At 38.4% G+C, this 26,771-nt stretch overlaps 1 protein-coding gene across 1 annotated transcript; it reads right to left on the reverse strand.

Annotated features, from left to right (window-relative positions):
* Window positions 1-6,492: 6,492 nt before the first annotated feature.
* On the reverse strand, window positions 6,493-26,559 carry LOC103721919 (uncharacterized protein At2g24330-like). The gene is given in 10 exon segments (XM_039119432.1): window positions 6,493-6,967; window positions 7,065-7,098; window positions 7,101-7,177; window positions 7,179-7,421; window positions 7,423-7,475; window positions 7,870-7,910; window positions 7,913-7,978; window positions 11,930-12,074; window positions 25,835-26,102; window positions 26,221-26,559. Coding segments are annotated over 9 exon segments (1,050 nt in total). The 5' UTR covers window positions 26,099-26,102; window positions 26,221-26,559; the 3' UTR covers window positions 6,493-6,840.
* Window positions 26,560-26,771: the final 212 nt, after the last annotated feature.

The raw sequence follows: 26,771 nt of genomic DNA on the forward strand, positions 1-26,771 counted from the left end.
ATTGAACACAACAATATCTCCTATCGCCAGGAGGGTCATCCCATCTTGACTCACACACCGAATTCGAAACTTAACTGTACCCAGAAAACTCCGTCACTAAACTAGAAAATCAGATAGTCCGGTATCAAAGTACAGTAGTTGCTTGCTATCACTTGGTATCTCAGGGGACACCTACCCATACCACTCGGAACATCTCTTGACAGCAGAGCGCTTCGAAACAGGTCACGTTCAGTAAAAGTACTCCTACACTTCACCTGTGGCATACCAGTGTCTTCATACTTTCTAGTTAAGAGGACAACAACAAATATGGCACACAACGACTAACATATAATCCAATCCTATAATAGCATACCGTTCGTCGTGAACAGGTTTAAAGAACTGTAGACAAATCCTCCTTTATCATTTAAAAGATTCTAAGGACTCATCACATCACCTGAGTTCATGAAGATGCATTAAAATATCGATGAAAAATATCAAATAACTTTTATATTATTAATTCATTACATTCAATCATCAACAGGCTGACGATTGACCTTTAGGACAATTTTCCAACAATCTGCATATCTCCTTTGCCAATGATTTACATGGCTCTCTATCTCAAGGTAGATGCGTCCAAAATCTCTTTGGCATAATGTGCAAGATGTCCTTCGTGCAGTAGCATGAAAAGAGCGCCGAAATCTATAACCCATGATTCCCTGCCCATCCAAAGACAAAAGTAAGGCATCAGTATATAAATTTCAGCAACATTTGCTGAAGAGCTAGTCTCCTGTGTAGTCTCTCATCTGATTCTGATAGGCCTGCAGAAGCGCCTAATATGCCCCTCTTGCCGCAGTGTCAGCAGTTATCTCCTTTGTCTTTGGTAAATTTTGATTTGCTTCTTCTTGACTTCGATCTATCATGATTCTTTAACTATACTATGACCAGCCTCTACCCTCTACATGTAGAGCCGTCCCTGATGCTTCACCGAAGGCTTTCCTTCTGATCTCCTCACTGAGTAGAACACCAATACCATCATCATACTTCAGATTAGATGATCCAGAGGAGTTGCTTAAGGCCATGACCAGCCTGTTCCAGCTTTTCGGTAGGGAGGACAAGATCAATAGAGCTCGAATCTCGTCGTCGAAGTTGATGCCGACCGAGTTCAACTGACTGGTGATGGTATTGAACTCATTCCTTCAGCAACACTTCCGTTTTTAGCCATCTTCATATTGAACAGCTTCATCAAGAACACTTTGTTTGATGCCGACGGCTTCTCGTACATCCTTGCCAATGCACTTATGAGACCCGTTGTGTCTTCTTCGTTGATATGTGGAATGCAACAGACGCTGCCAAGGAGAGGCAAATCGTCCCGAGGGCCTTCCGATCTACGATCTCCCACTTGTCATCGTCATATCCATTGGCTTCTTAGTTTTCCCTCCAAGCGAAAGATAGAGATCCTTCTGATAAAGGCAGTCTTCAATCTGCATCTTCCACAGCTCAAAGTTCGTCCCGCTGAACTTCTCTATTCTCAACTTCTCGTCTTCCATTGCTCCCACTCGAAGCACGAACAGAGCTCTGATACCAGTTGTTACGGAATGGGATGATATAAAAAATAGATTTGAGAGAAGTTGATCAGCAAGCAAAACACAAATCAACACAAGATTTTAACGTGGTTCACCCAAGTTGGGCTACGTCCACAAAGATCCCACCGATATTCTGTATATATGTTGAGAGACGTACAAACAAAAAAGAAAAAACAAAGGAAAAAGAAACAGAGGAAGAACAACTCACTCCCAAGGAAAAACCCAAGAACCTCACGTTCTTAATTTCTTCTTTTTCCTCTACAGTGCTCTCACAAACCCCCACGAATTAGCAAGCAAAGTCTCCAGTTCACTCATCCCAGGGAAGACGAAGCAACCATCTTCATCCACATCACCGTTCCAACGTGATCGTCGGCTACTTCTGTTACGAATCACCACGTCAGCCCCTCATTGTCTCTATCTGTTGTTGAAGATAAGGACTTCCAAACCATGGTTCCAATGATATGGCGACAAGTGGCAGGAAGGTAAGTGGGTGGAGTTGGATACGGCTCCACCGCTTAACATAGGTGACAAACGATCTTCCTTATGAGCCAATGGAGATCAATTGCTCACTACGATGGAGTGAGCTTATGCAATTGCCTCCCTCTCAGAAGACTTTAGAAAACAAAATTTTATTATCCTTTTTCTGACAAGATGGAGCTCTTGTATTGGCAGGTTCTCTTGAGAGAAAATGTACATTAAATCATGGGAAATTTTGGTCCCCAGGAACAAATCTTCTTTGCATATGCTATCGCTTACAACCATGTTATAGCTATCCTCTTGTATTGCCCTAACCTCCTTCAGGGCCCTCTTGTTCTAGCTCTATTATCTTAATGAAGTAGGGAGACTTCTTTGCTCTACAGAGAAGAAGAAAACAAAATAAAACCAGCCTATCTATGAGATTTCCTACATCAGAATTAAAGGAGCATGCAAGATGTCCTACCCCTGACACGAAATCGTGAGCCAGGGGTCGTGGCAACCGCCGAACATTTATAGAGAACTTTTTCACGAGCATGCAAGACATCTCATCATGATATCAAAATTAGTAGCGAAAATAATTTAAATAATATCGTTCAAAATTCTTATTAAATAGCAAAATTAAAAGTCTTACAAAACCAATAATATTCTAAAATCTTGCATCAACTCTAAAATAAAATTTAGTTTAAATAAAGATATTAAAATCTTATCTCTCATCACTCTTCCTTGATAAATCTTCGAGTCGAGTTAATTCTTCGGATATGTAAAAACAGTAAAAAATTGTATAATAAGCTAGATAGTCCAATAAATAATGAACACTCTAGCTAAATAAATTAAGTAATAAAATAATAATAATATACTAAAATTCAGCATGCAAAATACATCGACTCAAAGCCAAATTGATTCGCCATTCAGTCACTTTAAATTTTAAATTTTGTTTCATAAATCAATTATCTTTCATCAAGTTCATCTCGATAGCCATGAGCTATGACCATATTTATACCCTTGGCTAGGCCAAAATATGAACTCATCAAAGTGCCAACATATAACCTCCACTGGCAGGGTATCGATATGCCAACGTATAATCCCCACTGGTAGGGTGTCAATATACTAATATATAACCCCCACTAGCAGGGTGTCGATATGCCAGCGTATAAACTCTACTAGCACAAAATTGATATACCAACGAATAACTTCCACTAACAGGATGTCGATATACCAGTGAATAACGTCCATTAGCAAGGTATCAATATATAGTCTGGCTGCGAGTCCAAATCCTTCAAAACAAAAACTTGTTTTCTCATGTTCAGTGTTTCAAATAGTAAGATGCATAAATTCATACGACATCGAAATCAACCGAACATAATCTATATCAAAATCAATACGATCAATTAAGAATTATACAATATTCTAGAAAGAGATGCATATAATAATAAAACACTATGTATCAACTTCAAAAATCAAGAATGATTCATTTAAAAAATATCTATAATTTGCCAATAGATCTAGAAAAAGATTTACATTACTTACTTTGCGAGCGAATCTAAAGTATCAGTCCAATCAGTTTCAAAAATACTTCTAAAATTTTGGTATTTACAAAAATATCAGAATTTATCATAATCATTCCAAAAAAATAGAAATCCTAATTCGAATACCCTCATAAGACTGACCAAGCGGGAGTGCCGACACCCCTAATCAAGGCAAAACTTATCTGATCATGTTCGAACTAGGTACAGATGGTTTGAGAGAGATTGACGGTGACCAAATCTAACGGCATTTGGCAAGGACTAGGGTGGAGCTAGCATATTGCCCAACGACTCTCGATCAAGATCCTTCACCTAGATCAATCAGAAATCACTAAAAGTCACTTATGTAGTCCAATCAACTCTAGAGAGAGGACGTTCAGGTAGAGAGAAAAAAGAGAGAAAGAAGAGAGAGAGAAAGTAAACAAAGAAAGAGAGTGGAAACAAAGAGAGAAAGAAGAGAGAGAGAGAGAGATTTTTTCTTCTTTCCCAAATAGGGGAGAGTCCACCTCCCCCTTTTCCCTTCGATTAGAGGAGGTGGTAGCCCATAGTGGCTTAGCCCTAGGTGGAGGTGGCCATGGATGCTCTCAGTCACAGTCATTGTCGGCAACGGTGGCCAACGGTAGCAAAACTTGGAAGAAAAAGGGGTCAAAACAGGGCACCCTATTTCGGATGATTTTTTCAGTGATTCGTCGGTCCAAATCTCATCTAAATAGCTAGATAGACAGAAAGGAAGAAGAAGAAAACCTACCTTGATCCGACGAGGAGGTCCGACAGCTCCTGCCGACGACAAATTGGGGAAGAGGATCGAAGGAGAAGCTTGGGATTGATAGCTTGATCTTGGGTGAACTCAAAGGAGGAAAAAGGAGCTCTTTAAATATACAATCCCAGCCTTATCCAGGTGATCTTTGGGCGGCAATGGGACTTCGATCACCATCGCGATCGGAGAGGAAGAAAACTCCCAGCCGGAGTCTGCCTCTCGATCGTCCCTCACATGCGTCGCACATGAAGTTGGCCCAAATATGGCTAGGTCGGTTATGTTGACCGGCCCAATCCACTAGTTTCACATTCTTCCCTCCTAAAAAAAAAATTTGCCCACGAAATTTTTGTACCTATAGTTCCAAGAGTAGAGGATACTTCTTCCAAATCAAGTCATAACACTTCTTAAATCAAAGTCATTTTGTTTGACTAATGTCAAATAATTCAATTTATCATGTTTCCACTGTGCAACTCTGATTTAAAGCACAACATACCCATGTCAAGTCTAGGGTTTTCTAAAATTACATACTTATTAGTACATGCATTGCTATATCTTAATCCTTGTGAACACTTCCAAAATTTAAAAGTTTATTTTCTTCTTTTAATAGTTAATCAAAAAAAATGTTATGCAGCCATATAATCTTTCTAGCAACATAATAAATCGTCTACAAAAAGCAGCGGGTCGGTTCGGGTCTTGAGATCCAAACTGACCCGGTTTCTTGTTCGGATTTTAATTTTGGACGCAGACCCAACCCAATTGAAATCAGGTCGGGTTAGGTCCATGACTATAATTTTTGACTCAACAGGTCATTCGGGTTGTATTGAGTCCATGTATAACCCAAACTCGATCCACAAAAATTTGGATCTACGTCGGGTCTGGGTCCAAATCCGAGTTGGGTCCGGACTTGCTGCTTTAATTTATGAATGAAGGCAAGGCATGGAGTTAGCCGAGAAGGATTTTCCTACTGCTGCTACTACTACCACTAAAAAGGGAATGGAAGGAGTTAGCGAGAGAGCTTCCGATTTTTTTCAGCCTAGCGAGCGAGCGAGATCGAGAGAGAGAGGGAAAGAGAAAGAGAGAGATGTCGGGGTGGACGGGGGCGGTGTTCTGCAATGACCAGGCATAGTTTTCCTATGGCGGAGATCCATTTCAGGGCTCCCTCACCGGCCACTCCATCCTTTGCAAGTTCAAATAATTCATCTGTGGCTTTAGTGGCGACAGGGGTGACTTCCTCTATCAGTAACTAACCTCAATAGTCCCCTTCCTTCTCCCCATCTTCTCTCTTTCCCTCTCCTCTAATCGCATGGAGAGCCTTGTCCACAGCTCCGACTACCTCACAGTAGCAATAGAGGACCTTGATGCCTTCGATGCCATGCTCTCCGACAAGATCCGCAAGTCCCTCACCTGAGCGAATCTTCCACCCTCCTAAAATCAAAGCAACAGCAGCCACTATAGCTCCTTTCATTTCCACTACCCTGCAGTTTTTTTTTTTTTACTTCGTGGTGAGAATAGGGAAGGCCACCCAATTTCGTATGGGAAGGAAAGAGGCCGCCTGTATTTATAGTCGTCCCATCATCATTAAGGGTGACCCATCAGGGTGATATGACATTCCACCACCTATTATATGCTAAGCCATTTTTTTTTATTTTGCGGTGAGAACCGAAAAGGCCACTCAATTTTGTACGAAAAGGGTGGAGAAGAGCCGCCTGTATATATAGCCATCCCATCGACAACATGGCATTCTGCCTATGACCGATTGTTGCCCTAAGAGTGGAGAGGCATGATCTAGAGCTTGAGATAAATACTATTGTACCACTCCCCCAACTCTTGCCTTGCTTTTTTTTTTTTATAAAAACAATTTTAGCTTGATTTTTACTGGTAGAGACTGTAAACCTACAGACTGCAGGTCTAAATGGATAATTTAGGTTCGAGTCACACGGATCGAGTCGTTGGATAAATGATTAAAATTGACCCAAAAAAAATGGATCGAGTCAGCTCTCTGAATCAGTTGAGATTCAGCAAACCCAACCCGATCTGAAAAATAGAACGAAACCAATTTTAAGACCCGACCTGACCCATAGGTTCCTCCAAATTGGTCGGTCTAGGAGTCGAATTGGGTCATAAGTCAATCAACCCATTTGCAGCCTTCGCTCCGAGACAAGGAGATCCTATCTTCACAAATCATCTCTCATTTAGCACTCCTACTTCTACCAACAGCTACTACGATAAATTGGTGGATTCATGGATAATGAGACACAAATTTACAGTACATATAACCAGACACCCTACTCTCCTTCACAATATAAGTAAAATGGTATGTGGTCCTATTACACTTCCATTCCACAACCAAGGCATATCACAACTTAGAGACAGGTAAAAGAAACACTGTTATGTAATTATGCAAGATCTTCAGCTAGCCTGAACAGCATTTACTTTATCACCCCCACCACAGAGGGCTCCAGAGCATTTGTCATATTGTCCGCAACTTCCCTCCCATCAGGGCATTGCAGCATGATTCCCATCAATTGGAGCAGGTGGACTGGTCCTGCCAGAACCGCAAACTGAGCAACTTCACAGATTGCGGCGGTGTGTTGAAAGCATCGCAGTGTGGACAGTAGTATGTTATGTGAGGAAAATCCTCTTCCTGACTAGTCCTGAATATCCAACCACAGAATCAATTACTTTGCATCCAATGAACAAACAAATGTTCAATGAATTACCATCAGGGAACATGATATTATTTACGCACCATTATGCATGTGGCAGTTGCCACAAATGATGCATAAGACTCTGATGGATCGTCACCCACAAGCAGTGCAGCAATGCGTGCAATCCATCCACCATTGCTAGGCTTGAACCTTTAAATGTTCAACAACCTTCTGAGACTGAATTGGCACATCTTGGCTGTCACCCCTGAACTCCGTGGAAATTTCATTTACCACCTGAGTAGTTGTGCTCCCAGTATAATTGCTTCTTGGATGAGATTGTTTCCTATTCCGCAGCCCATCAGATTGCACCAGCTCAACAGCCTTGCTTTTTGACAGCGAATCGGTCTTAGATTCATCTCCAACATAAACTTTCAAACCAGAATCTGCCCCAATTAGATGCTAGAACACTTGCTGCCGCAGCCTTTGCAGTAGGATCAAGGTCATATTTCTGGACAAAGAGCACCAAATAATGGAGTTAAATATAAGCAAACCAGCACCATATTAGTCGAAGACAAGAACAATGGATCCAAGCTCTCAGAGACTTTCATTTTAGCCCAGTCCGAGTTCCGGAACTAGATCACATCATAGGTACAGAACATTGCATTAAACAGGATGACTGAATTAGATAGTATAATATGAGTTATGATGGTCATTATCAATCCCAATTTCATGATATGCACAAGATATAATGTCAGAAATCAAAAGCAGGAATTCAACTTGGAAGTAGTATCTAAATAACAACATATATATTGCATATAATATGCAAGCACAGATCCTGACTTCACAAAAATGATGAACAGGGGAAGGAAGAAAGGAGTACATGACCAACTTTAGCTAATCACCTGAATAAGTTGTTGTGTTGTGTAATAATTCGTTCTTTCTTAAGCTCATCAATCTTTTCTTTCCTCTCAGCACGTAGCTTTTCAAGCATTTTCTGGTCCTTGCGATCAACTAACAGCAGATATTATAATCATAATCAGTTATGAGTGCCGAATCACATCAGTATCCCAATAATCATACAACATAAACAACTATCACATATTGTAACACATCCACAACTATCAACATTTGTAGGAATCAGCAAGCTCCTTAAAAAGCATCTCACAAACCCGAAAGAAAAATAACTAAAGACGCCAATAAAATCTATCCATTCTCAGGAAATATGTCAGCAGAAGAAACTGCTGAAAGGTTAAATTACACATGAAAATTATAAAGAACTCTATAAATTAAATTATTCAGTCATTAGAAATCTAACAGGATATCAAGTACAACAACACATGCAACAACATTCTGATAAGAGAAAATTACAATTCTAAGAAACAGAAATCCCATAAGATACCTGAAGCAAAGAAACACTAAGGCAGAAACCGAAGAAAAGTAAAAGGTAAAAAGGAAACACTCTTCACATATTGTTAGTCCATCAAAGAAAATTCGGCATAAAACAGACCAAACATCTGCATAGCCATATGCAGCACCAAGGAAACTCGTTTAACATCTTGCAAAAAATGTCACAAGACATGTAACTCAGTAAACTAGTTACAGGCTGCTACTTAGCCTTGCCACCAAGATACAATATGGTGAATTATGTTATCAGTGAAGTTTCAGCAACAGATGGTAAAGAAAACAGAGCCTTTTGGGATGGGATGATCACATGCAATGAAGAATTAGCAATAGACTAAGCAAAGCAAGGGACCCCATTGAAGAATCAGGAAAATAAAGTGTTAAAAGGTACAGAAGCAACCCAAGAAAACTTGAACGGAGACATGAAGATGGATCAATTTTTTTTGTATTCAACAAGGACTTTATAAATAATAATCAACACAAGCCACCACAATAAAGCAGGAAGGATTCTATTGTGGATATGGTTATTTCCGTTGGCTTGCAAAGATGTAATGAAATAATCCTTCTACTAGAGGCAAGCATTTCACCCTATAATAAATAAACATCACAATCACAACCATCTAGCCTAAGAAGACACCAGTAAGATAGGCTAGCATTCTTAAGAGGGAAAAGAATCAATAAAAAAGAAAGCCAGGTCAAATTTTGTCAAAACAAAAATAAAAGAAAAGAAAGACAAAAAAAATAATCATGATCGACTAAGCATAATCAGGAGGTTGCTTAAGAATAAGAAAATTGGACACGGCAGAAATGTCAAGAATACAAACTGATCCTGTACATGGGGATGCCGTGCAAAGATAGCTTATTAGCCACATGGACTGTCCAACCTGAAGCTCAGTGATGTTGTAAAACTGAAGGATTTATCAACCCATTAGATTCCTGCTGACTATAATAATATATCACAATCACAACTATCTAGCCCTTTCCCAAAGTATTCTAACATAGAAAGCCTCTAACATACCAAAAATCTATAAACTTTAATATGAAGATCTTTGTTCACTCAGATATAAAGTTAGAGCATCTCTATAGTTGTTAGAAAATTCTGTTTCATATACATTTTGTTTCTTATGAAGTTTTGCCAAATTGTGAATTTCCATCTCCATCAATTAATCCTAAATGATAAGAATGATATCATGGTTACGATTGCCCTAAGAGAATGGGGAGTCTGTCAGTTAGGTATTCCCAAGATGTTTTAGAGTCAATTAATCTGCCATTATCATCTATCAGGGATGTAATTTTTATGTGATACAATTAGATTTCTTTTGAACATATGATCATGATGCATGGTTGAATACTATTACATCACTGAGGACCCAAATATTTCTAGAACATCACCTTTTTGGCACAACCAACATTGACACAGGTTATGCTGTTTATGGGAATTGTGGACATGTTGACATCTCCACAGTATTTTAAAGACATGTTCAAATAATATATGGACACAAGCTCCATGCCTTTGTTTAAACTGAATGGAATATTAATTAAGATGATAACAACAAAAGCCAGGAGAATGCTCCAGCACAAAGGACGAGCAATGACTGACAACTTTATTAATACATAAATCCTCCTGTATTTTGCAAGATTATATTTGAGTAAAACAATTTTTGCCAAAAGGAGTTGAAACTAGAAAGTAAATTGACAGAAGGAAGAAAACTCATTTAAAATGGTAAAAAGCAGTCAGACAGATAAATTTATATAAGGCATGATTCAGCAGAATACAAAGGAATTAGATAGTTAATATGGATTGTCAAAATAGTTTAAATTAGCAGTCAAACATCAAAATATGCCATATTGTAGGTTGAATGATATTCCTAATAGATCATGAAGGATGAAGGACCTGAACAAAATGAGGTCAGAATTTACAATGTGATGTGTTAAAGTACAAAAGGAAGCATTCTTCAGAAAAATGCATATTATTCAAATTTTGAATATGTAATGCTCTTTAGTAGTAGAGATACGTAGAAGAATTTTCTGCTTGAGAATCCTATAAAGGCTTAAACATGTCAAAATACATAATTTTTTTCAGAACAACAAAAATATTTCCATTAAATCCCCCTTATGTGTCAAAATCATTTACAAATTCAAATTTCCAAGCCTCTAAACACCTAAGCATTTTTGGTGCATTGATTTGAGTCATAACATTTGGTATTGAAGCTAGCCCTATGTCCAGAGTTCGAGCCACAGAATGGCCAATCTAGAGAAAAGGCTGCCGGAAAAAAAAAATACCTAGAGCGAGAGCTGCCTATCCTAGTGACTACAGTGTAGCTGCCATAGGGAAAGGGCTACCCGGTTGTCCTCAAGTGAAAGTTGTCACATAGCAAGGGCTACCCAGACTAGAGTGAGAGCCGCCATAGAGTGGCCCACCAGTGACATCAGATATGGAGCATGATGGTCTACTACATACGGGTTAAGACCTAAGTCTAGCAAACCTCTAATGCTAGCCATTTTCGGTGTTTTGTTAAGGTCAGGGATTACCAAACCGTACCGAACTAGCCAGTTCAGGATATATCAAACCCTAACAATCAATTACAAGCACGGTTCAACCAATCAAATCGAGGCTGGTTAAGAAGGCTCGAAGGCTCAAAGAGCTCGGACTTTCCTGATGCCCTTGAATGTTGAAGCCCTCACCTCCCTTCTCCTCCACCAGCCTTTATCCTCCGATGGCACCATTGGACAGCTTCTCATCCATGTCCGATGATGATGACATCAGACCAAGTGAATCCTCTCTCTCTCTCTCTCTCTCTCTCTCTCTCGGTCCCCATCACCAAGTTCGGAGTTGTCGGATGGCTCAAAAATCTCGAAGCCCTCGCTTCCCCTCTCTCTCCCTCTCGCCTCCTCCTCCAACCTCTATCCCCTTGCAAAGCCCTCGTCGGCCTCTCTATCTCCATGTCTGGACTATCTCTCTCTCTCAGGTGAGTCCGGAGGCCTCAACCTCTCTCTCCGTCTCCCTCCTCCCTCTCCTTCTCTCCCCCCTCTCCCTCTAGTTCCAGTACACCGTGATTCAATATGGTACATACCTATCATACCATACCAGTCGTCGACCAATACGACTCTCGGTACCGGTTCAACGATCACCGATTAGGATCATAACATTTAGCATCCTGTAAAGGCATGATGCATCAAATATGCATACATGTTTTTGAATGACACAAAAAAAAAAAAATCTGTTAAAGCCCCTTGTGTGTCAAAATCATCACAAATTCAAATTTCCAAGCCATGTGTCCTCAAGTAAGCGTTCATATTTATATTGCATATTGTTAAAGAAAACAAAAGTTTTGGACCAAACAAAGATCTTGGAAAGGCAATCTTCTTGCTGACATAAAGGTACTCTCTATGGTAAATCAGTTCGACCAAATAATACACAAGACAAATATATATATATATATATATATATATGTAATAAATATTAAAAACAATCTACAGGTAGATGAGAAATAGAAGATCACTAGTAAATGTGAAGGTTAAATAACAATTCAGCTTGAGTTTAGAGTTCGAGATATTTACGCATCCTTGTGAAGCTTACAAGTGTTGAATAGATAACAGAAGATAAACCAGGCAAAACAAACATAGGCAAAACTCGAACTGCCCTCATCTGCCAGTTCAGATCTAGTGATCTTGTCGTCATAATAGCATAACCCACTGCTACAACCTGAAAAAAGGAAAAAAATTAAGAGATATGAGAAGCATGGTTCAAGTGGAAAATGCAATCTATAACTAAATAGGAAAGCATATACTTTTCAGAGAGACAAAATAAATACTGACAACACTCCTGAAACAAAAGAATATATGGAAAATAACCAGCCCTACTTCAACAGTGGCAACAGCACAAATTGTCCTGTAACAAGTGCTTGTAACCATGCTTTTAAAAGAAACTTAAAAAAGAAAAGAAACAGCAATTGACAAAAGAAAAAAAGAAAAAGAAAATCCACAATATAGCATGGTCTTCACCTAGCTAGGGGGCCAACTAATTTCAGTATTCTGATATTAATATCTGAAAATCTGCATAGACTAATATCTTTATTTCCTGCCATTGTGCAGAGCGGATGAAAACAAGTCTAAAATATGTCCCAGCAACACAGAAAACTAAGTTAAGCATTTTTTAAGAATTTTCATCTAGACCACATATAAACTTTGCTATTATAAAATCAAAGACGCCCCTAAAATTATCAAATATGCCATCTTGAGTACTCTTAAAATTACATTGAATCTCATATAAAACACTGACAAGATCTTTCAACTATGACAATTCTCGCATTATAACATGGAGAAATATACAAACTAGCTTCGGTAAGTGCAGAATTTCTCTATACACCGTCATCTGGAAGTAGGTATATCAATGACATTATGTACATGTCTGCTATTTGATTATTCTCTAAAGTAGTAATGCTTGACAAAATATCATCTAACAATGGCGCAGGCAACCATCTCGATTTCATCAACTAAATCATAAGACATGCGTATTTCATTGCTTACCCAGATAACAAACAAATTTGCAAACTAGGGAATCACACCATTTGCAGCAAAAGTGAATAGAAACGCCTGCACTTTCTTATTTTTGGTGAAAGGCCCCATTAAACTTAGCCCATGTTCTCAGCCTAGAATCCATGGGCTACAGCTAAGAGAAACATTACCAAACGCTGGAGCATATTGCAACTATCTAACCTCAGCTATTCCAATGATGTTTCAACAGCTGTTGCCAAGTGTTTATCAGACCCTGTCTTGGCTTTCTCTTTAGACAGTACAAAACTGGGAGGGACTGTATGATCAGGATGAACTAAAACAGTCATTAACAAGAACTAAAAAGAATTTTAGAAACAAAAATGTCCTAGCCCATCTCGGTGACCATCCCAACGCATCCCAGGTGTCCAGAAACAACCAGGACAGTTGGGTGATCTTAGTTCAAGAAGGAACCGGTGTTGACATCCATCTTGGATACCATTTTCTTCCTGCAATGGTACATACTGGCACGACATGCTGCTACTGTCTAGACATGAATCCTTGGTCATTGCTATCCAGGCTTAATTCAAGAATAAAGAGAGAACAAAAACAAAAAACAATAACATGAACATTCTCCAGTTTTGGCTACAAAGACCAAGAGAACATAAATATCATTGAGAATATCACTAACTGATTCCACCATAAATTTCATTGAAAGATTGTCAAATTTCATGAAGCCACTAATTGATTCCCCATTACTCTTGACCAATCGTATTATCTACAGATGGTTCCCTAGAATAACTATGACCGATCAACAACTAACTTGTAAAATACCTATAGGTAATAGATTAAATACTCATTTCTTTTATAATATCACTTGCCATCCGAGAGTCTTCAATTTATCTTATTTTTTAATGTTTCCAATCCTTTTCTGATTTTTTTGTGAACTTCTTAAACCCTATCTCCAATTGATTCCTTGTTACCAAAATTGCTTTCAAATACTTGACTTTTGATTATGACAACCTTGATCAACCTGTAGATTTATTAGTAAACAATGATAAAGCAGAAGTGAAAAAGCAAAATAACAGGAAAACAAAACAGGAGAAACTGAAGGTTGGCTTTAAACACACTGCTCTTGGCTAACAATGTATATCATGACTCCCCATTCCAATCTGGCCATTGATGCACTCCAAAATGTCTCAAAAGTGAAAAATGTCCCCACTATATTCTCCATCATTGACAGCTGATTTTATGCTGAATTTTTCAAAAAATAACTCAGAAGCAGCACAATGCGAAGCTGATACTAACATAATTTGTTGATTATATGAAAGAACATAGCTTAGACACAAGATGGTAATGCAAATGTGCCAAACAAAAGAAATCAACATATTAGCTTCAGAACCCTTCTACCTAACATCATATCCATACCAGAATCCTTCATTTCACCAATAGATGTGTTCCCTCAAACTTTATAAGCCACAAATTACAGATCAATGCCTTCCAATTACAAAGTCAAAACTCACAAATATAATCTTAGGTTCAAGAAGGCTCGCATGCAATTGCATTTGTGGTGTGAGATCCTTAAAACCAAAACAGAAAGCACCAATTTATAATCACTGTTTTTCACTTCTGCAGTCATTGTAATGTCACTAGTGCCAAATACAGGAAAAAGAAATACAGATTCTTGGCCTGCAAGGGCCCTCCTACATGTGATCTATATAGATCTTTCATCCTCTAAGTTTTTCCGTCTTCAATTGAATTATTAAAAGATATATATAACACACTACACCATTTAGCAAACTTTAAGTCACAAACTAACATCAAAAAAACACTATGCAAGCAAGCAAAGAAGCATATTACATTTTCAATCATAGCATACCAATCAAACATGCTACAGAATGATTCTACACTATGTAGGACCATATAGAACAATGCATCACCTTCTAACAAACATAGATATGTGCCATGTAGGTAAGGCGAGGGTTTGCCAAACAGACCTACACCAACCCGAACTGGTGTGGAACCAAGTCAGTTTGGCTGCTCAAACAGAATAGATGCAGATTGGTCTGAACCAAGCAAAATTGCCCGATTTTGCTAGGTTCCGCTCAATTCTGATAGGCATCTGCTGGTTCCGCAGAATCGATTCCCTTTAAAAACCCCTCCCTTTGGCCAAACCTATCTCAAACTTTCTCGTTCGCCCTCTCTTTCTCTCAATCCGTCCATGGAGTCTGCTAGGGACCAGTTTCTAATAGGCATCTACTGATTCGGCAGAATCATTTTCTTTTAAAAACCCCTCCCTTCCCCAAACTATCTCGAACTTTCTCAATTGCTCGCTCATTTTGTCTCTATCAATCCACCCATGATGGCTCCTTGCCCTCCACTTAGGCCACTGGTAATACGCTTACCATGGGGAACCTTGCATCTGCCATCCACCAACCCCCCACGTGACCTCCAGCCTTTCTCGATATTCTCCATCGCTTCACCAACCATCGGCCCCCTCCATGATCTCTAGACTTTGATTAACGATCTCCAACACCGATTTGCCTCCCCTTATCTAGTAGGTCCTTCATCCCCCTTCTCTCTCCACCTTCTTCTCTTTCTCGTTTGCTCACTCTTGTCCACACCTAATCGGTACTAGCATGCATACTATGTATTAGTATGGTACAATACAATACGATACCATACTGACCTGGTACCTAACTGGTGCAGGTCATGGTACCAGTTTTACCAAACCTTGGTAAGGGCACAAATCATATTGGTAATATGATGAAGCCCATCAAGACAAGCATATTCAAAATTAAACCCAAAATGATGTGACCTTGAGAATAAGACCAACGTGAGCTTGGCGTTGACACTTTGAAAAGGAAAGATAAGAGAAAGTAAGAACATGAGGATGAATTTGGAATCCACCACAATAAAGAAAATGTTTACATTATTGAATAAGAAATCATCGTAACATAATTTACATCATTTCTAAAGACATCGAAATGACACGAAAACACAATTTTAAGAACACGATACTTTCCTAATCCATTCTACTACTCAACAAAGAATATTTTGATAAATATATGCTGAAAGCAGGATCCTAAGATAAACTACTAGTTTCCAACAGGTAATTAAGTCCGAATACCATATTTTCAGGAGTTCTGAACCAGCAGGGACTGACGAATATTTACCAGTAATAACTTTCTATTAAATCTAGAAAAGGAAAACAACCTAATTTACAATTTATGATGTCCATAAACTATTGATATATCGAACTTGCACATATTTCTGCACTTGTAAGAGAATCCTACACTATAATTGGCAGCAAAGGCTGTTGAAAATGATACAAATCATAAGCACCTGAAAATGATGGAATTAAATACCATCCAAGTAGTTAATCAAAATGATTGCTATTTTAGTAGTGTTTTTTAAGCAAAGATTGTTGACATTAAGATTCAAATAGTACGAGAATTGAAGGGTCAAGTTTAAAGCAATTTTAAGTAGAAAAATAGCAATAGTTATTGATATAAGAATTTGATAGTTCGAGGCATCTAAAATCAAAGCAGGAACATAATACTGAAGCAAGTGCAACACCAAAGGTAAAGGTTACTATAAGGCATTATATGATCATTGCATTGATAATCGACCAATAAGATTATAAACTTGGCTTACGTAACCAACAAATAGTGCTAGAGACTGGCATTTTAACCTTCCATGAAAAAGAAGCCAAAAATTTTGTAAATATACTAACAAAACTAACAGATCTATATTCTCAGTCTACAAGAACACCTCTCTTAGATAATACAAAGGAAAATCACCCTAAACGTACTTGCAAAAATGAGAATCTCACTGTAGTAGTTTAACTACCAATTTAGCAAAACTCTGTTAATTCTACAAGATCATTTTCATAAACATTTCAAGAACAAGAAACCACAGAAAATTTGTTAGTTGTCCATTTCAAACAAAAACCCTTAATTACTTGCTGCCCAAGCTGACTTAAAGAATTGCTCAAATCTAAGGCAACCATGCAATGGCAATTATGGTTTTTAATGGGCATCTCTAGGTCACCAGCATAAGCCTAAGCTTGAAAAAAAAAAAACTAGGTTTGACCTCCGAACTCAAGCCCATGAACTTCAAGCAGAGCTTCCAATAAATTAGAGCTAGGTCCAATTTTCAGCCCAGCATTACGCAGGAAAACATCAATGTGTGAGGCAACTTGATACAAGATCTGCCACACCGATACCAGGACCCATACCAGTCGGCGCCCGGTACGGTTCGGTACTGGTTCGGTATCATACCGAATCGATACGGGTAGGGCGTGCTGGTTCACGGACCAGCACGTCCAATTTTTTTGGAGTTTTCAAAAATATTTAATTGGTAATCACTCTTTTTGAACTATTTCTATGAATTTAAGTCTAATTTGATGTTTTCTTAATGTTTTGTTGATGTTTTTTTGATGTTATTATGATCCCGATTTAATCTATATGATGCATCTTACTTTAAAATGATACAAATCATAAAATAAACAACATAAAATATTCTCAAATCAAATAGTGATGTAAAAATTAAAAAATAATGCAATCAATTATATACAATTAAAGTCCAACATACATACCGATATCTAAAATCGGATCGAGTGGCGATGCCTCTTTCAAATGCTGTTGGAAAGACCCGAGAGGCCTTCCCAATGCCCATCTGATGCTTTAAAGCATCAATCAGGTGGCAATAGTTTGAGGCACAATAGTTTGAGGCACAGTAACAACTCGATTTGGAACCAGGTTGACTCGGTGCGAATGAATTTGAGTCTGCACCGAACTGACCGGTTCCGGCAGGCTCCAGTCGGTACGGAACCTGTTTCGGCCTGTTTCGGTTGGTAAGGAACCGGTTTCGGCCTGTTTCGGTCGGTAAGGAACCAGTTTCAGCCGGTGTTGTGGGGGTCCCAGCCAGTGCTGTAGGCCGGAACCGAAGAGATTAGCCGAACAAACCTAATTTCACACCGGGTCGGCTCAGCACTACCCAAACTGGGTCGAACCTAGAGGTTCTGGCCAGTGCTGTAGGCCGGAACCGAAGAGATTAGTTGAACCGACCTGATTTTTCACCGGGTCGACTCAGCACTGCCCGAGCCGGGCAGTTCAACCCGGTTCGGCAGTCCTTGACTTCATACTTAGGCACCTATCCTACGCTAGGTCAATGATGTTGTTACAATGCAAGGCCAAGATCGAGTACCTTCCCTAAGCATAGCCTGCACTATTTAGCATCCCTATCAAAAGGGAGTCCTTCACTGATCAACTGATTAACTTCTGTGCACCTTAAATGAGTATCTGCCAAACACTCTTGAAATAAATTATGCTCAAACACAAAATATGGCAACTTTATTTAAGCCCATTTCAATCAAGTAAATTGTTATATTAAGGGTCCAGTTTGGATGTCAGAAAATCTTATTGATCTACTAAGATCTTTCAACAAGGCCTCTCTTTTGAGAAAACCAACAGAACCAAGTGGCAGAAATAAATAGGAGGCAGACAGCGGTTGGCAACTAATCCTATTTTTTAGGGAAAAGATAAAAACACTTCTCAAATGTGACTTATGTTATCCTCAAAATTTAAAGATTAGTTGCTCCTCTAGCTCCGCAATCTCTCCCTCATCCCTCATAAAGATCCCATTTTCAACACGACTTCCAATAATAATGCCCCACCTGAAGATCTTATCAGCCAATAAGATCTTCTGACATCCAAACAAAAACCACCTACATGCATCAAGAACCAAACAATTTTATACCCACATATTCACCATATATGGGAAAACAGCAAAAACATTAAATTTCACATACATGCAAGTTATGCATCCAACAAAAGTCCCCATGCTATAATGAGGAATTAAACATTTCATATGAGTCAAAGGGTTATCACAGCATCTCAAATTATAACACTACCTGCTACTTTAAAGTAGAAGAAAATATTTGTTATATAGGCACAATAGCTGGATCCAGATTTTGAGATGTCGGATGTCAAACTCGGTAAGGGAAAGATCAGAAATAAAGCCCCTCTAAAAAAAACAAAACTTCTAAAGATCTACAAGGAAATGATAATTGTAAAATCAAAAGTGCAAAATTCACTGAAAAATATGACACATCATTTTTGAAAAATAATGTCAGACAAATATCCTCTTCACGTAAGCTATATGCCCTGTCTTTCTATGACAAATGATAGGCATCTACTTGCGGACCTTTGATTTATTTTACCACACTTGCCTAAGAAAACCCTAGGGTTAAATGCAAAACCATCCTATATGTAGAATAAGTATTAGCTGAAGATTGCAAAAGAATATGAGTCACCTGCTTTGACCTCTATGCCACCTGCTTTGACATCCACAGGAACTCGAAAGCATTTTGAATATAAAAGACGTCCAAAGCATTATTACAATCCACTATATTATAGATGTTAGTTCTCAAAAAGTGAAAGGATGTTCCAGCTATCTATTGTCCAATACTTTAAAGTGTCATGTATTCTGACTATACAAGCATAGTCACAACAAATCCACCATATTCATGATTTTTCAGTAAGAAGTAGTTGCACATACTGCAAAACAAGAAAAGGAAATTCAACAAATTTGGTGAAATTCTAAGTGTCTTCACTTGTTATTCATGGCCATAAGTGAACACCAAAACTCTAAATTTAATAAATATGCATTATGTTTCTGATCAACATTCTCAGAGAGAAACACATTACATTAGAAATTTTATCACTGATCATAACTCATTTTGAAGTAGAACAACAAATTTCACTGATGAACCATTAGTGTTAAAAGGCATATTTTACCAGCATAGCATTCTTTATATGAATACCAAGATTTTCAACTTACACAGTAATGGCAATTCGAAAATATCTGTTTAGCACTTATTCTTTGTGAAAAAGCTCATCAGCACTGAAAGTCCTCAGTTAACAACTTATTTGCCTATTTCTCGGGTTAATTGCTTCACTTTAAGCATCAAGAACTATTTTTCTCTTATAATAATATCCATTTGACGAAAGAAGAAAACATATTTAACATTTTAAAAAGTCATTAATCTATAAGATAATTGCATCTTTTGGAATTTCAAATTTGAATAGCCAAAGATGTTTAACATGCCTACTTCAGAAGCCATAACTTTGAATTTTTTTGTATTGTCAGGAAAAACTCATTATTTTGGAAGCCATAACTTCAGAAGCCAGAGTCCATTTCAGCTATATGGCACATGCTTTGGGAGGCAAATCAATTCATTGTGTTTGGCACACCAAACAGACTTGGTTTGACCAAGTTAACCTAGTCTGAGGGTGGTCACGGCAGGATTAGGAATATAATATCATAGTTTTATTTTATTTACTCCCAAGTTTTAATTTAGCCTTTGAACAAATTTTATTAAATCCATGGTTTACAATACCTGAGTATACCAGTCCATACTAGGCATACTGATGCATATCCATAGGGAACCAATACCTTGTACACCTAGGGCCATCAAATGAGCAAGCTCTTCATGAACAAGTCATGTTTGGTTTAAAACATGGCGTGATACTAGCTTGCTCAACAAGTAAACGAGATGAAGATGAGCAAGAAATTTGAGCTTGAAACACAAGAAAGATGAAAACTAACTAGGCCTAGATTGTTCGTGCTTGGCTTGATATAGCTTCAAATACTAAGGATAGAACTTTTTATTATTTTTCATTGTATGTAAAATTAAAATTAGCAACTATCTTTCAAAGAATGTATTTCCATTGTTACATCTTAATGTAATGGTTGCAATATATGCAGTACATTGTAGTCATTTGATCAAAATCCAAAGGTTAGGACCAATACGAGAGCTCTTACGATGCTATATGCACTCTAGGCACTTGGATCATAATTAATTAAAGAGCTTTTAAGATGCTCTAGTCCACTCCTCCTATCTGTCTCTAACACTCCACAGTGGTGCACTCCCCTTCTCTCTTCTCTCTGATGAAGGATCTATTTCTTCCCTCCAATCCTCATGGCTCTAAGCCTACACATTCCTCCCACTTCTCTCTCACCTACAAGCTCCACCACAACAACTCCGACTCCTCTACAAAATCATCTATTCACCATGAAAGCCCACGTTCATTGACACTGGCCTTCAGTTTTACTTATATTCTTTTCATATTTATGATCCTAGCCTTGAGGAAGGTGATTTTTCACAACAAAATATTGATCTGATTATCCTAGTCTTGCCATCCATTTCAGCGGCTGCTAAGATTCTCTTCACAATCTCTGCTATTTCAATAGGGAAACAATGTCATTTTAAGTTGAAGAGAGCTGATCTCAAGCCCGCTTAATGTGAGACAGTGAAGGTCAAGCTCCATCCTCCAAGCTTGAATTGAGCTTGAGCTGAGCTCAAGCTAATGTTTTCAAATTTCAAGCCAAGCTCAAGCTAGCCTTAGCTTGCTTATGTTTGGTTTGTTTGCAACCCTAAGAATGTTTCACAATACCAACTGTTGATACCACGAACCATAATATACCAACACTGTACCATTTGGGTATTGGCATGTGAACCGAAACTGGCACTGTAAACCTTGATCAAATCAACAGTTAAAACCAAGCTTCAAGAGTTGGAAGATATAAAGCCAATATACATATAGTAAGAACAACGACAAGAAAGTTTTTGGATACATCAAGGAATGATCCTTGGTTTCTTCTTTCTCTTCTTTTCTATAATTCTTGCTATTTCCTTGGTAAGACTCAAAGTCTCTCTCTTACATATTTGTTGTGTAGATCTTAGTTTTAATTTCAAATTTAAGTGGAAATTATAGATTTGAAAAAGATTGAGATCATCATGAAGAATTCCAAATTTGACCACCTCAATCTTTTCTGCATCGAAACCTCCTCTCCTTGATGAAGGGCTAGGATCATGAGATACAATTTTCATTTTAATGATTCAAGCCTCATCCAGTTACTTAGAGTATCAATGAAGTATATTGAAACATGAAAACTATCATTTGGTCCAAATTTGTTTATGTATTAGGTGTGTATTTGTTTAATATTTTATTAGAGTCATGGCCATGGTCCTTGCATTGCTAAGCTGTCAAGCAACTTGGGCCTTGAGTTACCCGGCCATCAATTTACTTGGGCAGTCAGTCACATTTTTTAGTGTGTTTTGTTACATGCTAAAGTTAGGGTAGGCCATATGTATCGAGTGTATGAACTAGCTAAGAGGATAGGCTTGAATCAAGTAATGGGTTTGCATCATTGAGTAAGAAAGTTGTTGCTTCCTCTTATCCGTCCCTCTCTCTGGCCTCACCCTCACTCTCTCCTCTCTTGCTCAAGTGCCTTCTCTTCTTTACCATACTCTCTTCTCTCTATATTTCCCTGATTATCCCAATGCACTAGACCCATGCATGCATAGCATGCCATCCCCCTAACTTGTCCTGCATCATTTTTGTATCAGAGCAAAAGGATCATACACTATTCATCCTTATTTCACCTTCCTATTCTTCCGTCGGTTGTCTTTTGACATGTCACCAAATAGTAAGCTAAATTTGACAAAGGGTATCAAAGCTAAAGGGTCCTATTATTTTCTTCCTTTCTCCCCTAGATGATCTTTTTATCCTTCCTCTTTCCCCTCATCATCATGTTAACAAATGAAGGGTTAGGTTTCAGGATTGATCTTGCATCAACTAAAGCTTTTTTGCAAGCATATGCCATAACCCAGGGTGTTGTGCAATATATCTATCTAGTTTCATCATATCTGACCCTCAATCATCAGCAAGCTTCTGCACATATTCTTCCAGTGCAACCACAGATCTATCAACATAAAACAAATCAAAAGTATTGCATAAAAATATCCATCAGATAAGAATCTTATGATCAAAGATCAGTCCATAGAATGTCCAAGAAGCAATTGAGCTTCAAATCAAGAAGCTGCAATTGAAGATGCACCATGCTTAGAGAACCTCGATAAGAAAAATGAAGGCTTTGAAGATGAAGGCTTCGAGCACTTTCTAATTCATTAAGGAATGGATCACCATCTACAAGGATTGCAATTGTCTCAAAGAACTTCAAAGATCAGTTCCTCACCAATTTTGCAGATTTATCAATGGTGCTATCAATTGGATAATCAAAAGTTTCATGGTCATTGATCGTAGAAGTATAGAATAATCAATTGATTGAGTAATTGCAAGAAAATTTCCAGTTGGCCTCCATCATCAAATATTGGGGATTCAACAATGAAGCATAATGATAGACAGCATCGAAATGATCTCGAGGACAAGATCAATGCAGCAGAAGAGTATGATAAAGTTAAGGGCTAGGATCATAGGACACAAATTTTCTTATAATGATTCAAGACTCATCCAATTACCTACAGTGTCAACACAATATATCGAAACACGAAAACTATCATATGGCCCAAATTTATTTATGTATTAGGCGCATTTTTTTTATATTTTATTAGAATCATGATCCTTGGGTTGCTTGGCCTGCCTTAAGTTACTTGGGCCCCAAGTCAGCTTTTTAATGTATTTGGTTATGAGTTCCTCAAGTTAGGGTAGGTTGTATATATTGATTGTATGGAATAGCTAAGAGAATATATTTGAATCATGCATTGTATTTGTATTGTTGAACAAGAAAGTTGCTTCTGTCTCTTATATCTCTCTCTCTCCTCTCCTTATCCTCTCTCCCCCCTCCTTTTCTGTGTCCTCTATCTCTAATTTCTTCTTCTATACACTTTTCTCCCTATTATTTGATTTCCCTCACCCTTGAAGCCCATCTACACATAGCAGGCCATCCTCCTAAATTATCCTGCATCACACACTCCCACCACCCCCCCCCCCCCCACCCCCCAATGAGAAGGCAAAAGGAGAAAAATATGAACAATATGCAGAGTAGCTTAAAGTTTAGGATTAAGGATATATACGACTATATTTATTCTATATTTGCTCATGCATGAGGCACAAATTAATGAAGCAAAGATTCCAAATAGTGGTTGAAGTAGTTGATGCAATAATCTAATCATCATTCAAGCAAAGAAGCTCCCGCATGGCTGGAAATTTAACAAAATCCTCCACATTCATGTCCTTACTAACTATTCTCAACACACTAGTCGTAACTTCTTTGGCTAGAATATTAGTATTATCCAGTTACAGCACAGATTTCTTCAAACTTATTGCAGCAATGAAAATGAAAAAGGATGGTGTCAAAATATCAAGTAGTTTTGTGTTTTTATGATTTAGAACATAGTTGGCATTCATGCATGATTAATAGAGAAAAATATCTCAGACCATGCTCCGGAGTCCAAATTAAATTTTAAATAGAGAAAAGGTTGGAACCGGCCTTTATATAGGTTAATTACATCAGTTCTGTAAATCTGAGGTGGTCTCAATACAAATGACATCGAGTTCAAACTAGCACTGAAAGTTAACAAAAAGTGCACCACAATTCCAAGTTTGAAGTGTTTTCCTCCATTTATCTCGAGAGGTTGTATCTCACATGCACAAAACTGGTCATAGAGATGCTCCAATGGTCTGTGGAAATGCTAACTGTGCAGATATAGAATCGTAAACCAGGCTATTAATGACAAATAACACTTTTTATATCAGGTTTTCCAGACACAAAGGTGAATTCCTAATCAAGAATGAAAACGATCATACTCGTTAATGACTATGATCAACTTTCTAAGAACATATTGCAGATTTATTCATTTTATGACAATGTAAGAGGAAACATGGTTTTTTGGCAGATCTCACAAAGAAATTGAATATCAATAAGAGCAAATAAAACTGTCATTGATTAAAAAACCATGAACAACCCTTAGTGAGATTTCAATGTTTTGTTAACCCTGTTTAACATGGTTCCAGAGTCATCTTCATATAGCACATTGGAACACTTCGTTCTTCAAATGATGTGTGGTTTACAATGATCAGGCCATCACTTACATATCCATGCATAGATTTTATAGCTACCAAAACACAAAATGGTGTCAGATACTCCAGCAAATATGAAATCACCTAGGATGATGCCTCAACTTTTAAATCAAACATTGGTTCATAACTAGTTTGACAATCCTTAGGACAAACTTTGTGAAACAAATTGATGAAACCAAAAGGTAAAGGATATAGTGTTGGCAATAAGGGAACAGGCTTTTTTAAGGACACAAAACAAGCCCAAAAGACATGAAAGTGGGTGGCACTTTGCTCATTGTCACAGCTGATTGACCATGGAAGTAGTGAATACAGATTCAAGAAAGAAGTCAAGTGGCTAATATCGAGTTTTCGTACTTATAAAAGTGATGTACCATATCAAGGGATATGTTGGGGGTTCAAAGCTGAAAACATTACAGCACTGCAGTTTTTTAATGATTAGGAGTCGTATTTGGAGCCAAACTATGGAATACAAAGAGCTGGCTATAATAAGTTGGAGAGAATAGGTGTAAGCATCTGAAGAAATCATTTGTTAGTTGTATCCTGAGTATGTATTATATCTTATAGAACTTCAACTTCAAACCTCTAATTCCATTCCCAGTAAATCATTTGGAACAACATAGCCCTAACTGCTTTTCTTTCCTGACATCGTATTCAAGACTCCACCATTACAAGCTTTTCCCATAGAACATTTGGCCAGCAAAAGCCATAATGACCACAAGACACCCATCTGAAATCAAGCTCTAGAAGTACAGCCAGTGCACTCTGTTAGCTAATTTTCTAAATAAGGAACCAAAACGCTATAAGAAGCTATCATGATTCTCATAAGCAAGCTCTTTCCTTTTATTTTTTCGTATCTTTTGTCATGCCTTATGGTCACAGCAACTGCAAGTATGAGCGCAAAATTTAAAAGAAATCAAGAAATTTTCATACTTGAGCACCAACTACCTACCTGACGAATACTACAAACCAAACACAGAGTCTTGAAGCAACTCACAGCATTAATTATGAAATTTCGAACTCCGAAAATCTCAAACAACTCCACGAACGGAAGCACTGGCCAACGATGGCATCAAGAACGCACCTCAACGATGACGGAGAGAACAATAAGATTCCTGACCATCCTCCTGGACGACTGAGCCCGCCGCTTCATCCTCGCATGAACTGCGGCCTCCTCCTTGGACAAGTACTGCAGCCTCTTCTCATAGTCCTCACTCCTCACTCCAAAGATCCCCCTCCAAATCCGGGAGAAGAACCCCCTCCGCTGCTTCTTCGCCGCAGCCGACGACGACGATGACGAGGACTTCGCCGGATCCTCCCCTGCAGCCGCGCCGGCATCATCCGCCATTCCCCTGAAATCAATCCAGAAACACCACAAAAATCGAATCCAATTCGCGTCAAACGACTCCCGATCAAGATAGAGATCGGATCTGGAATTCTTGAACAATATATTTGGATCTGTGAACAAACCGAGGGGTTTTATAGGGATCGGATCTCGAAGGACAGGGAATGCAGGGAGAGGAGGTTCCTCCTCTCTCTCTCTCTCTCTCTCTCTCTCTCTCTCTCTAGATTGAATTCTTTGGAGCGTACGAGTCGTCGCTCGATGGTTCTGTCGGGGGATTAACAAATATATAGAGCGGCCGAGGTAAAAATTAAATGGATTTTAGGTTTTCTGAAGCAGAGGGTTAGAATCGCTTCCATGAAATGCCGCGCCCCTTACGCTTTAAATCTTTCAATCAAAACTGTGAGGCCCAAATCTCTACCAAATACGTCGTTGCCATGCGTCACTCCATTGGTCACTCGCGCACCAACCAGCGCCGACATCTTATATTGCACCAGTACGTGTATCGAGGATCTGTTTGGTACTCCAGTTGTGCCCCATAGGAATTCCTTTCCTTCCACTCCAAAAACGATGCCTTTCGGGGAAAGCTTAAAAAGGTCGAAAGTTCTGAAAGGCAGGAACCGTAGATGGGGCCCGTATTTCCATATTTTAACCGTTTCCCACCAACACCAATCCGTTT

Source organism: Phoenix dactylifera, unplaced genomic scaffold (assembly GCF_009389715.1).
Source record: "Phoenix dactylifera cultivar Barhee BC4 unplaced genomic scaffold, palm_55x_up_171113_PBpolish2nd_filt_p 000548F, whole genome shotgun sequence".
NCBI classification, from domain to species: domain Eukaryota; kingdom Viridiplantae; phylum Streptophyta; class Magnoliopsida; order Arecales; family Arecaceae; genus Phoenix; species Phoenix dactylifera.